At 50.3% G+C, this 15,242-nt stretch overlaps 1 protein-coding gene across 1 annotated transcript in view; it reads right to left on the bottom strand.

Annotated features, from left to right (window-relative positions):
• Positions 1-13,964, bottom strand: part of SMIM35 (small integral membrane protein 35) — a 54,911-nt gene extending 40,947 nt beyond the window's left edge. The window contains exons 1-2 of the mRNA XM_027562086.1: positions 13,956-13,964; positions 7,440-7,507 (exon numbers count right to left, since the gene is read on the bottom strand). Of these exons, the coding sequence (XP_027417887.1) occupies positions 7,440-7,507; positions 13,956-13,964 (77 nt within the window). The remainder of the gene's footprint in view (positions 1-7,439; positions 7,508-13,955) is intronic.
• Positions 13,965-15,242: the final 1,278 nt, after the last annotated feature.

The following is a 15,242-nucleotide window of genomic DNA, read 5'->3' as shown; positions in this document are numbered from 1 at the left end:
CAGTCCATGGGGTCACAAGAGTCAGACACAACTTAGTGACTAAACCACCACCATATACCAGAGTGTAAGTACAAATACAATTTGTAAAGACCCTCGTAAACACTGACAATTGTTTATGTCTAGGAGGCAGGAGTTATGACCAACCTAGACAGCATATTAAAAAGCAGAGACATTACTTTGCTAACAAAGGTCTGTCTAGTCAAGGCTATGGTTTTTCCAGTAGTCATGTATGGATGTGAGAGTTGGACTGTAAAGAAAGCTGAGCGCCGAAGAATTGATGCTTTTGAACTGTGGTGTCAGAGAAGACTCTTGAGAGTCCCTTGTGCCAAGGCCCCTTGCCAAGGCAAGGAGATCCAACCAGTCCATCCTAAAGGAGATCAGTCCTGAGTGTTCATTGGAAGGACTGATGCTGAAGCTGAAACTCTAACACTTTGGCCACCTGATGCAAAGACCTGACTCATTTGAAAAGACCCTGATGCTGGGAAAGATTGAAGGTGGGAGGAGAAGGGGACGACAGAGGATGAGATGATTGGCATTACTGACTCAATGGACATGAGTTTGAGTAAACTCTGGGAGTTGGTGATGGACAGGGAGGCCTGTTGTGCTGCAGTCCATGGGGTCGCAAAGAGTCGGACATGACTGAGCGACTGAACTGAACTGAACTGAGGAGGCAGGATCCAAAAGTTTGGCTACTTTATACTCCTACTTTACTCACTAAGTGTTAATTGCTGTCAACACTTCCTCTGTGTAAACTGTACGTCCTCCACTAGGTGCTGAGGGAGGAGGTTTGGGGAGTTTTTGGTGGGGGGACCTGTGCCACTGAGTTCAAACCAGCTTATGCTGTAGAGGCATCTCTGGGGCCTGGAGGGTTCCCTGGGGCCCAGACTCCTTAGGAGGAGCAGGAATGGGAAAGGCTCTGTAAAACTGAGAGTCCTGGAAAGAGCACAGGGTTTGCCTTCAGAGAAACCCTCCAGGGAGCAGCCCCAAGCCCTAGCACACACCAGCTGTGCCATCTTGGGTGACCACTCTCAACTTCAAGCTTGTCTTCTGTGAAATGAAGAACTCATGAGTGGTATGCACCTCACACCATCTATGCAAGGCTCACATGAGGCTTTGGGGAATCACAGAGCATCTTCCTTCTCCCAAGGAGTATCCCAGAGGTTCCCAAGCTCCAAAGCCTGTCAGGAAGGGGTGCTGCCAGGTCAGCAAGGGGAGCTTGTGCCAAGGCCCCTGCCCAAACAAAGCCAGGTCTTTGCTCAGATGAGCCAGAAGTCACACACGGCCCAGGTGACCCAGCACCCAGCCGCCCACACCAACCATCAGCCACCCCTGCTGTCTCCGGGCTCCTGCAGCTGCTGGGAAATTTCAAGGTCAAGCTGGTTGTTACATTTTGAGTCTTTGTGTTGATCTCTGCCAGACCTTTGCAGGGAGGAGAGGAGACAGCTAACATGCACACAATGGCAGGAACTCATTCTGAGCACCCAGGGGTCCTTCTGCCTCAGAGCCCCCAAACCCTCTCTCCCTCTGTTTCCTGGTCACAACCACAAGTGGATTCATGCAGGTTGCAGAAAATAGGATAAACCAGAGCTGGTTTGTGTGGTTACAAGTTCAGAGGCTTTGGGGTTTTTCTGGATCTGGCCTGGAAGCATCTAGAAACATCTGACCACTTGGATGACTCCCACCTCTCTTTTCCTCTGATGGGTACTGAACTGAACCCCAGACAAGAGCTTCCCAATCCTTCCTGCACCATTCGGAGGAAATCGTTTCACTGACTTCTCCAGTTCATTCCCATTTCCTCTAAATCCCTGCAAAAGCACTTCCCTGGGAGCAGGAACATGCCTTTGACCCATTCCATTCTCCCATTTCTGACTCTTGCATTTTGGAAAGCAGGAGCTTGGGTTCTGCTATGCACTTTGAAGGAGATGCTTAAAGGAGGTAGAAGCCAGCTTATCAATGCCACATCCAGGGCCAAGAAAAAAAGTCAGTTGAGGTCAAGGCACTGCCTCCCACTCCAGCTTGGAGTACAAAAGCAGAGAAAGTATCCTTCCCAGTTTTGAACAGACTATGTTCTGCCTTTTACCATTCTCTGCTGAGACCCTGAATTGGACTGTGAGCTTCCCATGCCCAGGTTCACAGCTGTTCATCCATCTCCATGTCTCCCCACCCAGCTCAGTACCTGGCACAGGTAGATGCTGAAGGGAGCCATGTGGACAAGGGCATGGCTGACTTGGCTCTATCCTACTGGGGCTAGCACCATGTCTAACACAGCGGATGCTCAGCACAGCTTGATTAAAGCTACTGGAATAAGCAGGCATCTCTCTCCCCTACCTGCCCCGGCTGGGACTTAAACATGGGCTTCGGACCCCTCGGCAAATCAGTGTTGACTCTCAGAGATCCACGGCCTGGGTGGAGCCTTGAGATCAAGGTTTTACCCAGGTGTGAGCTCTCCCAACAGCCCAGGAAGGGGGTGAAGGTGAGAACCCTCTCTCACCACAGTACAGATAGGGTGAAGGAAAAAAGCTGTCAGCTCCACCCTACCTGTGCCTGCCCTTACCACCAGAGCCGATGCAGGAAGGGGTGGGGGACTACCAAAGCCAGCCGAGTCACTTGTGGTTTCACTACTATGGTGAATCAGTTCTCTGTACAGGGGGCCAAGAGGGCAAGCTTGGGTTTAAATATTGTTGAACCAGTAGTGAAAGGGAAGCACCGAGGGCAAGTAGGGTGTGAGGTCCCAACCTGCGGGGGTTCAGCCAGGTGTCCTTAGGCCCAGTCGTGAGCCTTGGTGGAGGGAGCTGTTTACCTGCCTCACCAGGATGGGGTGAGAACGACACAAAGATGAAAGCGTCTGGCCAACGCGAAAAGCCTCCATACCCGTGCATTGTTGTTGTTATTGTTAAGTCACTCAGTCGTGTCCAGCTCTTTTGCAACCCCATGGACTGTAGCCCACCAGGCTCTTCTGTCCATGGGATTCTCCAGGCAAGAATACTGAAGCAGGTTGCCATTTCCTTCCCCAGGGGATCTTCCCCACCCAGGGCTTGAACCCGGTCTCCTGCATTGGCAGGCAGATTCTTTACCGCTGAGCCACCGGGGAAGCCCCACCTGTGCATTACTTAAAACATTAACAGGAGTTATGGTCAGATTCAAGGCCACCCCTTGGAACAATTTCGGGGCACTATTTGCATAGACTCAGTATAAAAAGTCACCCCCACTGACCTCCTCTTACCCTGACAGAGCAGCTCGGCCTCCAGAGGAGACCACAGACTCGGGTTTCCTGAATCCAGTCTTGACTAGCTGCTCAGGGGTCCAGGGCTCCCCAGAGGAAGAGAGAAAGGAAAGAGAGCAAAAGCAGTTTGCTGCCAGGTTTGTACACAAAGCTAAACAGTGGCAGACTTTATTTTCTGGGCTCCAAAATCACTGCAGATGGTGACTGCAGCCATGAAATTAAAAGACGCTTACTCCTTGGAAGGAAAGTTATGACCAACCTACATAGCATGTTCAAAAGCAGAGACATTACTTTGCCAACAAAGGTCCGTCTAGTCAAGGCTATGGTTTTTCGTGTGGTCATGTATGGATGTGAGAGTTGGACTGTGAAGAAGGCTGAGCGCCGAAGAATTGATGCTTTTGAACTGTGGTGTTGGAGAAGACTTCTGAGAGTCCCTTGGACTGCAAGGAGATCCAACCATCCATTCTAAAGGAGATCAGCCCTGGATGTTCTTTGGAAGGACTGATGCTAAAGCTGAAACTCCAGTACTTTGGCCACCTCATGTGAAGAGTTGACTCATTGGAAAAGACTCTGATGCTGGGAGGGATTGGGGGCAGGAGGAGAAGGGGATGACAGAGGATGAGATGGCTGGATGGTATCACCAACTCAATGGACGTGAGTTTGAGTAAACTCCGGGAGTTGGTGATGGACAGGGAGGCCTGGCGTGCTGTGATTCATGGGGTCGCAAAGAGTCGGACACAACTGAGCGACTGAACTGAACTGAACTGAATAAGTTAAATGTCAGGTCCCTTACCTGCAAGGACCTCACCAAACCACTCTATCTAATTTTGGATTTATTTCTGTATTCTTGCTTTAAGAAAGGCTGCAAAACCATTGAAACTTCAGGCCCCCAGAAAACGTGGGTCTGCTCTGGCTCCCAAATAGGACTCTTTGCTCATCAGAGAGAGGCAAGCACCCATCACTCCCCAGCCTGGTAGCCTCCACCAGCTGGCCTCCTCCCTTGATGTCCACCTGTCTAGCCAACTCAGACAGGCCTCCATGATATGGCATTCTCCAGCCAGGACTACATTTTCCCTAACATTTCAGCCCGTTGCACTGTTGCCTAGTCCCCCAGCAAACACTACCAACAGTAGAAAGCTTTCTCCCAAGTCTCAGGCAAGTTCACCCCGCCTTCCTAGGCGTCCCCACTGCCTTCAGTGGGTCCCTCTGTCACAGCACAAATCCATCCCAGGGAGGCTTCAGTTTTGAGGGTCCACCTCTCTGCCAGGGTCCAAGCAAGTTTATCTGATTCGGGTCTCCAGAGCCCACCAGCTCAGAACTGGCCCCTCCCAGGTGCTGGGCAAATGTTTCTTGAATAAATGAATTGAGTAATGCTAGTGCTGGGGACAATAACAGAGTGATTTTAAAAGGTCAAGTTCAGTGCTGGGACACAGCTGCAGTCTTTGCTCTCACGCTCTGGCCACCCCCTCCTGATGATACCTTATCACTCTCCACCAGGCAAGCTGAACAAGGAGAAATCATTCCTGGAGCCTGTTTGCCCCCTGGTGGCTGAATAGAGGCAGCAAGTGAAGTAGGAAAGTAAAAGTCCCATGTCTGACTGCAAACCCAGGGACTATACAGTCCATGAAATTCTCCCGGCCAGAATGCTGGAGTGGATAGCCATTCTCCAGGGGATCTTCCCAACCCAGGGATTGAACCCAGGTCTCCTGCATTGCAGGTGGATTCTTTACCATCTGAGACATCTGAGCCACCAGGGAAGCCCAGGTGGAGCCCAATCCTTGGACGACCTGCACAGATGCTTGACACACCCCACCTCCACCCTCAAGAGCAATATGTTCACAACGGTCTTACTCACGTGGAGGCTCACGTCCTACAATTTCTGTAATTCCTTGGTCTATAAGGGGCTATAAGGACTCCTCTCACCTGCGGTCCCCAAAACCCCACCCTGGACCCAGTTCCCTTGAGTCATGGTGGTCTCCATACCTGTCCAAGAGATCTCAGAAAAAAGGAAAGCCATCCTGCTTCCTGTGTCTCTGATCTTACATTCTTGCCTGTGCCTTCCAAGGCCCTCCAAGACAGCTGGAATGTGTGCCAGAGCCAGGCTGAGCTGTGGGCCATCCCGCAGAGTCAGCATGGCAAAGTCACGCCCTACTTCCTGGCTTCCAAAGAAACTCACCAGCTACGTTATTGCTACAGGTTTCCCCACTCTGGACCACACAGTCTCGCCGCCCCTCCAGTCTGGCGCCTGGAGCCATGGGCGGCGGCTACTGTGCCTTGTGCAGCCTGTGCGGTATTGTGTTCATGGTGGAATGTGAAGACTTTCAACGGGACATGCCTTCTGCTGGTGTCTCCTGCCCTCTGTTAAATAGATGTACAGATCTTCCTCGACAGTGAGGTTATGTCCTGATAAGCTCTTCCTAAGTTGAAAATATAATAAGTCAAAAATGCATGTACGTAAGAATGCATTTAATATACCTAGCCTACGGTTAAACATTTCTTTGGACAACATGAGAGTTGCAAGTTAAGTTTTATTTGGGGCCAAACAAGGAATGCAGCCCAGGAGACAGCATTTCAGATAGTTCTGAGAAACTGCTCTGAGGAGGTAAGGGGAAGAGCTAGAACATACAGGAGTTTTGTGACAAAGGTCAGGTAGTTGGGAACATCAAAAGATTTTTGTTAATTAAAGAAAACAGATATCTCAAGTTAAGGACTTTAGTGCTTTTCTACGCAGAGGAAGATGCAAGAGTCTGGGCTCACTAAAATCATTCCTTTGATACATACCTCAGCTGTGTGGGGCCAATATCCTGTGTTTTCACATCCTAAGTTCCTCAGGGCTCATCTTAGGGAGTGGCTGCAGTCTGATGGCTGCTAGATGGCAGGTATTCTTTCCTTCCTGAGTTCCCTCAGGGCTCACCAGCTCACCATCCACGGTGGCTGCAATTGCTGGTGACTATAGCATTGGCAACCCACTCCAGTACTCTTGCCTGGAAAATCCCATGGGCGGAGGAGCCTGGTAGGCTGCAGTCCATGGGGTCGCTAAGAGTCGGACACGACTGAGCAACTTCACTTTCACTTTTCACTTTCATGCACTGGAGAAGGAAATGGCAACCCACTCCAGTCTTCTTGCCTGGAGAATCCCAGGGGCGGGGAGCCTGGTGGGCTGCCGTCTATGGGGTCACATGGAGTCGCACACTACTGAAGCAATGCAGCAGCAGCAGCAGCAGCATAGCATCCTTATTTACTAGTATGGCAGGAAATATTGCATTTCTCACTACCAAACGTCATAGCTTAGCCTAATCTATCTAAAACATGCTCACAACACTTAAATTAGCCTATAGCTGGGCAGAATTACCTAACACAAAGCCTAGCCTATAGCTAGGCAGAATCATCTAACACAAAGCCTAGCATATAATGAAGTGTTGAATATATCATGTAACCTACTAAATACTATACTGAAAGGGAAGAATACATGGTTATTTGGGTACAGAGTGGTTATAAGTGTACTAGTTGTTTACTTTCAGATCTCGTGGCTGACTGGGAGCTGTGGTTGCCACAACTGTCCAACATCATAAGAGAGTATTGTGGTACAGCTCATCACTAGCCAGGAAAAGGTCAAAATTCAAAGCTTCTACTGAATAAGCATTGTTTCTGCACCATCATAAAGTTGAAACATCTTAAGTTGAACCATTGTAAGTTAGGGACCATCTGCCGTCATTCCTCCCAGTTTCTCTTAGTCCTGAAGGATCTAAGTTAGAGACTCCCGCTCATACAGTTCATTCACAGCCTCCTTTCCACACCATTTCCTGTCTACCTACAAAATGTACTTAAAAATTGCCTCTTCTAGGAAGTCCTCTTTGACCTATCTGTTCAATAATTATTGTTTTGACAAACAGTCTGAGCATATGGAAATAAGATTTACAGCCCAAGACCAGGAGGGTAGAAGAGCTGTATTACTAGTAAGTGCTTTGGGAGGATATGCCACATGTAATCACACACGCACACACACACAATACTAAATCTGCTTGATACCAACCTCTCCCCACCTCCTTCTCTCCCAGAAGTCTGAGGGGGTGCTATCGTTAAGATGATTAATAATAATAGGAAAAGGTAATGAGCATTCACTGCAACCAAGCACAGGACAAAGGCTCACACCTGACTTGTACGTGCCCCCCAGCACAGAGACCTGTGGGATCCACATCTTAAAGGCAAGGCCTACGAGAGTAGGAAAACATCAGCGTGGAAACCATAAGCATGGAAACCAATGACCCACTGGAAGGGGTCCACCTGCGGAACACGAGTCAAGTAGAAGCAGACCCAACGCCATGCTTCTTTTCCTTTTCCCAAGTAGTCCCCCATAATGTCTGCTGCGTGGTGCAATTTTTGTGGGATTAAATGTGAACGGCTTAAAAATAAATCATTACATTTCCATCCTCAGTTGATCTAAGCCTATAATTTGACACCTGGCCACAAGAGCAAAGTAACAACAGGCAAGGGATTAAATGACCTTGTGGCAGAGCTGGGAGTTGATCCTCCCTAATTAGAACAATTTTGTAATCGTTTTATAAAAATATCTCAGGCACCCACACCATTAACAGGCCACCCCATTACAGGGGGCTATTATGCCAGAGGCTAGGAGAGCAGTGTCCCTGAAACAGGGAGGTACCCCTCCTGGGCTTACTCGCTTTGGCAGCTAAGTCCCCCTCAGGAGTTTCCTGCAGCCCCCAGGTGGTCCACTGTCCCTGATTCCTTGGTCTACCCCTCCTTCCTTTGAGTTTTCTCTCCTCCAAGCCCAGTCTCAAGTTCAGGATTCATGCCAGGGCCAGGCTAGCAGAGGAGGACTGGAGCTGGAAATGGACCCAAGGAGAGGGAGGGGCAGGCCTGGGCCGCTGGGACAGCTGTGGACAGGGGTCTGACAGGCAGCCATGGCCTGGGTACCAGGAGAAATGATGGACGTGGGGATGGAGGCCCAACAGGAGGGTGAGAGGCAAGTGCCAGGGGTCAGGGCAGCCTGAGTGCAGAATTCTGGAACAAGGGCTTGGTTAGGGACCAAACCAGAAACCCACTTGTAAGAACTAAAGAAAATACAGAACATGAGGAAACTCTGGGGTGGGTACCTCTGCATTAAAAGAAGTTGGGGAGCCAAGAGTCAGTAGAGCCCTTAATTGGGGCTACCCATTACTCGAATCCTGGAATACTGAGTGTCTTGCCTCTAGATTCTCCAGAATTTGACCATGACCTCAACTTCAGGGACCTGGGGAAGAAATGGGGGAAGGGGTCCTTCTGCAGAGGAGGCGGCAGCAGGTTCCGAGCATCCCCACACACACACTTTTCCTGGCCCTAAAACAGAGCACTGTGCTTCTGAGGTTTTGCTGGAAACTAAAGGGAGAAGGCAATGGCACCCCACTCCAGTACTCTTGCCTGGAAAATCCCATGGACGGAGAAACCTGGTAGGCTGCAGTCCATGGGGTCGCTAAAAGTTAGGCACGACTGAGTGACTTCACTTTCACTTTTCACTCTCATGGATTGGAGAAGGAAATAGCGACCCACTCCAGTGTTCTTGCCTGGAGAATCCCAGGGACAGAGGAGCCTAGTGGGCTGCCATCTATGGGGTCACACAGAGTCAGACACGACTGAAGCGACTTAGCAGCAGCAGCAAAGGGAACCAGGAGAGAGGTCAAGTTAGGACAAATCACAAGTTAGGGCAAGTCACAAGTTGAGCAGAAATGTCACCAGAGCCCCAGCATAGCTGGGGTGAGGCCTCACTCCTGGCCCGGGGCCTCTACCCACCTCTCTCACAGGGTGGGACTCTTATCTGGAGAGGCGGGGCCCTCGGGGCTCCCCAACACTGGGTCCATCCCAAGCCGGTGTTTCTGGGCACCAGCTGGGGCACTGAAACCTCTGGGAGACCCTGGCCATTCGGTAAAGGTGTGAGAAACCAAGAGGGCCCCTGGACGCTTTCAACGTCAGTGCCCCCCATCACACGGAGACCATGTGAGGAGTGAGGGGGACATGAACATGAAGCCCTGTCACCTGTGAAGCCCAGGACAGGAGCGCGGTGGGCCTCGGTCTGGGGAGGGGAGTGATGTTTTCTATCAAAGGTGCTGGAGGGGGCTTCCCTGGTGGTCCAGTGGTTAAAAATTCACCTGCCTATTCAGGGGACACATGTTCAATCCCTGGTCAGGAAAGATCCCACATACCACAGGGCAACTAAGCCTGTGCGGCATAACTACTGAGGCTTCATGCTCTAGAGCCTGTGTCCCTCAACATGAGAAGCCACCCCAATGAGAAGCCCATGCACCTCAACTAGAGCGCAGCTCCTGCTCGACACAGCTAGAGAAAGCCCACACGCAGCAATAAAGACCCGGTGCAGCCCAAAATCAATAATTTTTTTTTTTTTTTAATTTTAAAAGCCTTCTTTAAAAAAAAAAAAAAATGTGTTTGAGGAAGTGAAACATCCCCAGAGTGGTACCCTCAGACCCATTCGGGTCCCACCTCATCCACTTACTAAGGGGTCACCTCCCTGTTTTGAAACAATGAGCAGCCCTGTAGGAGCTATCTCCTGGATTGCCTTAAGATGCAAATGAGAAAATGTGTGAAAGAATGTTTGCCACCTTTGTTGAAAATACAAAAATGCATCATGCGCGCTCCACTACCAAGAAGAGCAAACTGACGCAAGTTTGGGGTGCACTGGAGCCCCCTGGCCCCCCGGCCCTCTGGGTGAATCTCCATTCCTTTGCTGCTCCCCCTGCGGCAGCATTCAGGGCTCCCCCACACTCTGCCTCGCTCTGGGCCTAGAAGCCTTGGAGGATCATTAGGAATGCCCAGATCTGGGGTACAGGTTCTCAGCTTCTGCGGGGTAAGCTGGAATAAAACTGTGGTTCCACCCAGAGCATCGAGGCGCTGCTGGGGTTTGCGGCCCCCTACTCCTTCTGTGACAGGGACAACGGAAGGAGAATTCTCACTGAACCAAGACAAGCTAAGAACCTGCGGGCACAGAGTCATTTTACAATTTGTTGTTATTGCTGTTTAGTCGCTCAGTCATATCTGTGTCCGACTCTTACAACCCCATGGACTATAGCCTGCCAGGCTCTTCTGTCCATGGGATTTTTCCCGGCAAGGTTCCTGGAGTATGATAGCCAAAGCAAACTTGAGGGTCGAGAAGAGTTCCATTAGCATTTTATCTCTTCACCCTGAGCTTGGGAGCCTGTCAGGAGAAGTGGAGGCGGCCCTGCCCTGGCAGACAAACCTGCAGACCCACCTTGACTAGGAGGCAGCCAGGGCCCCTAGCCACCAACCCAATTCCCACGCTCCAGGGCTCTCCCAGTTTACCTCCCCTCTCACGCCTCACCCCCAGGAGCCTGCCTGGAGCCTCCACCCAGAGCCCAGACAACCCAACTCACACCCTTCCTGGTCATCAGGGACGTGGAGAAAGGCTGAGGGCTTCCTCCACCAACGGGAGTTCCAGGCTTTTCCATCTCTGAATGTTAACATCCCCTCTCACCACCCTCCACCCGCAACAGCCCTCTTGTGATGAACTCTCAGTGCTGATGAAAGAGCTGGGAGATCCTAAAATAAGATCTTCTGGCTTTGGAAAACATGAGTCAGACTTTTGTTACAGCTCTGTTTTGCTGTGGCAAATGTTATAACCAATCTGCTGTCCCCAGCTGGCAGAGGAGGGTGGACGGGGGTGCAGGCAGCCCTGGGAAGCTTTCGTGGTGGAAAGCCAGAGGTGGCTGACCTGCTTCCCTAAGGGATTATCCTTGACCTCCTTTCCCTTCCAAGCATGGGCTCCTGTGAGCCTTTGGGTCGCAGGTGGGGAGAAAACAGCTGCCATTGGTTGGCTTGAGTCCCCTGAACAGAGCTGGAACTTAGAGGGATTCCTCTTTCCTTTACCCCTAGTGATCGCCTTCTCCCTTCTCTTCCTCTAGTTCCCTGCCAGCTCCAAGTGGGCTGGAATGTGACTCCATTCTGGCCTGCAAATCTCTTTTTGGCCCTGAGGACAGACACATAGCCTCCCAGGCAGACATCCACACTGGCCTACCTTTATTTTCCCTTTATTGATCCAAGAGGGAGCAACAGAGAAAGTGCCTCCGCGATGCTCTTCCAGTTCTGTGACCTCCCATCAGAATAGTCCTGGTTACAGGTTTGGGGGGCTCCAATGCAGAGACCCTAGGGCCAGCAGAGCCTCCCAGAGCCACCACTTCTGCTGAGTCACTCATTCACATACTCGCTTGTCCAGAGATGGGACTGCCTGCATCACCAGCTCAATGACAGACTCACCTGCCCACCGCACCCCACCCCTAGCTCAGTGCGGATGACAGAGGGGCTGGAGAGGGCCAGAGCTCTGAGCCTGCATCACCCTCATCCCCAGCTCCTCCAAGGAAGAAGAGGTCAAGAGACTAGACTTTGGTCTCTGGGAGGTGGCTGTAAACCTCAGATTTAGACCCATTTTCCCATCTATATGATGGAAGCAATGATGCTCACTTCTCACCATTAATGGCAGCATAGGGTGATAGAGTCACATAAAGCATTCAGCAGAGCCTGGTAAGTGCGTGCTCAATAAGAGGCATTTCTTGCTACTATGATGCCAATGAATGATATATTTTTATAATTAGCAAATGATTTCAGGGACTTGTGTGGTGAGACCCCACCCCTCAGGTTATCTTCTTACTGGCATCGAAGTCCCAGGGAAGCAGAAACAGTAACTATCAGATGAACACGATCAAATCAAAGGAAGTGGGAAAGTGGGGGTGGGGGTGGGAGGGACTTTCACCTGTGCTCTGGGAAGGCCCCACAAGCACCAGTAGCCTCCACAGAGGATTCCCCTCTGTAAGTAGAACTTGCTAGTGCCTGCTCACTCCCAGGCCCCGTCCCCCAACCTGGGCTGGCTAGGACCCTCCATACCCCAGGAGTCACCTCTGTACCTTGGGCCACCAAGATGGTGTTTCTCTTCTCGTTATGAGTTGACTTCACAAAAGCAGCCCTCACTGCTCAGGGACTTCCCTCCTTCACAGCCCACAGGCTGGCTGATGGTGCGCAAGTAACAATGCCATAGGGCATGACTGTCACCAACTGCTTCTGCCCTACGCACTATCTGGGCTAAGCTTCCTACAACTCAGTCTCTGTTCTCAACAATTTCATCACATGGACGTATAAATCTGTTCCATCACAAAGAAAAAGCAAGTCTGCGGAAGCACCCAGAGCTGAAACATCAAATCGGACGTCTCCTTCCCCAGGTCAGCCCCTGCTGGAGGGCCCCAGCCCAGCAGAAGCAAAGGTGACAGCTGCCTCTCACTCTTCCTGCAGTGCAGCTGGGTGTCAGGAGTAGAAACAGCCATTCACAGGGGCTCTGGCTCTTTTGATTTTGTGATTGAGAAGCAGGCAGATGGGTAGGGAAGAAAGGAAGGTGGAGGACCAGGGCTTCATCCAAGCAGGACTCTCTCTCTCTCCATCCCTCCTTCCACATGCCTGACCCCTGCCCTCCGTGTCTCTTGACCCTTGTCTCCTCCATGTCTTTGAGTTTTCTGCCACATCAACCTCCATTTGTGTCCTTGTTCGTCTCCCTCACTTTCTTGTCTTCCCTCTGTCTTTTTTTTTTTTTTTTTTTAGCATTTTTTACTTTATTTATTTAGCTGCATTGGGTCTTAGTTGTGGCACGCAGGATCTTTGATCTTTGTTGTGGCATGTGAGATCTTTACTTGTGGCACGTGGGATCTTCAGTTGCAGCATGCAGACTCTTAGTTGAAGCATGTGGGATCTAGTTCCCTGACCAGGGATTGAACCCTGGCGCCCTGAGACCACAGGGAGCACTGGGAGTACAGGTGCCTTCTGAGCACTGGAAGCAGGAGTCTTAGCTTATGGATCATCGGGGATGTTCTATCTTAATCCTACTCTTCTTTCTCTTCTTCCAGTTGGTAATCTTCTATATACCTTTCTGCTCTCCTTTCTGTTTTGTCTCTCCTGTCTCTCTCTCATCTCTCATCTTCACTGTTAATTACTCAGTCTTTTTGTTATCTAGATCTCCCTACTTTTCCCTTCCAAAGAAAAATACTGATGTGGGAGATAAGATACTCACCTACCTTCCATCGATGACACACCCACCCCACCCCCACATACCCAGACCCCAAGATCCTGCCAACAGCTCAGGCTGGTAGTTCTGAGGCCCCATCATCACTGATAAAACTGTTAACCTTCTTCACATTGAGCCCCAGGAGGACTGTTGGGCAAGCCCATTAAATTGGGGCAGCCCTGATATACCAGTTCAGGAATGATCAGACCAGGACAGAATGAAATACATCTATTCTAAAACGTGATCCCCACAGTGGGTCCCTTCTCAGCAGTCCCACACCTGTCCTGCCTGGGCAACCGCAGGGCATCCACACCCTACCCTGCCTCACCCAGCTGCAGCCCTGCCCTCTATTTTGCTTATCTTAGCACCTGAAGATGATAGCAAGGACACGCCCAGCCTAATCAGCCTTTCCCAATAACTGGCCTGGAGTTCGATGGGTAGTAGCCTGCTCACTACCTAAGATGGCTCAGAGGAGGAGGAAAACCAGGGTACCTACAATTTGGGTGGTTCCCAGAAGTGAAATATGAGGAGTGGTCTAGGTGTGATCCCTGGGACATGGAGCCCAGTGGCCAGACTAAAATCTGGAAGAGTGGACAGAAGTCACCACTACTGCCCGACTGACCCTTTTCGTGACCTTTGAGTGCTACCATCACCATCACTCACCTGGGCCATGCCTCGGGAAGGGGTGTCTGCAGCCCAGAGACCTCCAGAAGCCTGACCAAGCGGGCCAGCTCCAGCCAGGCTTCTCTCTGGCGTGTATGATTTAACCTGCTCAGATTCTTTGTCTTCCTCCCTAACCCACTCCTCGCTTGTGTTTGCACCCTCCGTGTATGGTGCCTCCATTTGCCCAATCACCCGGAGAACTGAGACTCTCCTTACTCCCTCCACCTGCCTTGTTCTCCAAATCTAATTAGTCATCAACTCCCATCACACCTAAAACTTCTCTCTGCTCTTCCGGTTCCATCCTCCCACTGGGACTTCTGCCAGCAAGTCCCTACAAGTGTCTCCAGCCGTATGTGTCACTCCATGCTGCTGCTGGGTGGGGAGTCTTCCAAAATTAACAAAACAAGGAGAAAAAGTCATCTCTACTTGAATAAATTCTACTGGCTTTTACTGCCTAGAGCTGGTCTCCAAGCCTCTTTGATGCTTATTAATACCAAAATAATTTTGGCACCCACTTCTAACATAGGTATATTTCTTTACATAAAAATTGTATTTCCATATTCTACCATCATTCAGTTCAGTTCAGTTGCTCAGTCGTGTCCAACTCTTTGCGACCCCATGAACTGCAGCACGCCAGGCCTCCCTGTCCATCACCAACTCCCAGAGTTCACTCAAACTCACGTCCATCGAGTCGGTGATGCCATCCAGCCATCTCATCCTCTGTCGTCCCCTTCTCCTCCTACCCCCAATCACTCCCAGCATCAGAGTCTTTTCCAACGAGTCAACTCTTTGCATGAGGTGACCAAAGTACTGGAGTTTCAGCTTTAGCATCATTCCTTCCAAAGAACACCCAGGGCTGATCTCCTTCAGAATGGACTGGTTGGATCTCTTTTCAGTCCAAGGGACTCTCATTAGCCAATATCTAAAGGATAACCAACCTTTAGAAAAAGAGTATCACCAACACCAAGAGATTTAAGTCTATATTTCAAATAATCCTGATAATTTTTAACAGTTCTAATCAGCTTCCATTAATAGTGATTAGATTGTTACAGTTTTTAACTCAAGACTAAAAGGTAACAAGGAGCCTATTTGAAGAGTGGGTTGCCATCTGCTTGGACCACTGGCTTTCTCTTCAACCGCCACCGTCTTTTCAGGAAACTTGCTATTGTCCATTGCATGTGGGTCAATTTAGTTAAAACTAGATGAAAGTGTTAGTCACTCAGTCATGCCCAACTGTTTGAGATCCCATGGACTGTAGCCCACTGGACTCCTCTGTCCATGGGAGTC

This window comes from Bos indicus x Bos taurus, chromosome 15 (genome assembly GCF_003369695.1).
Source record: "Bos indicus x Bos taurus breed Angus x Brahman F1 hybrid chromosome 15, Bos_hybrid_MaternalHap_v2.0, whole genome shotgun sequence".
NCBI lineage: Eukaryota > Metazoa > Chordata > Mammalia > Artiodactyla > Bovidae > Bos > Bos indicus x Bos taurus.
This window is presented reverse-complemented; position numbering and strand designations above follow the sequence as displayed.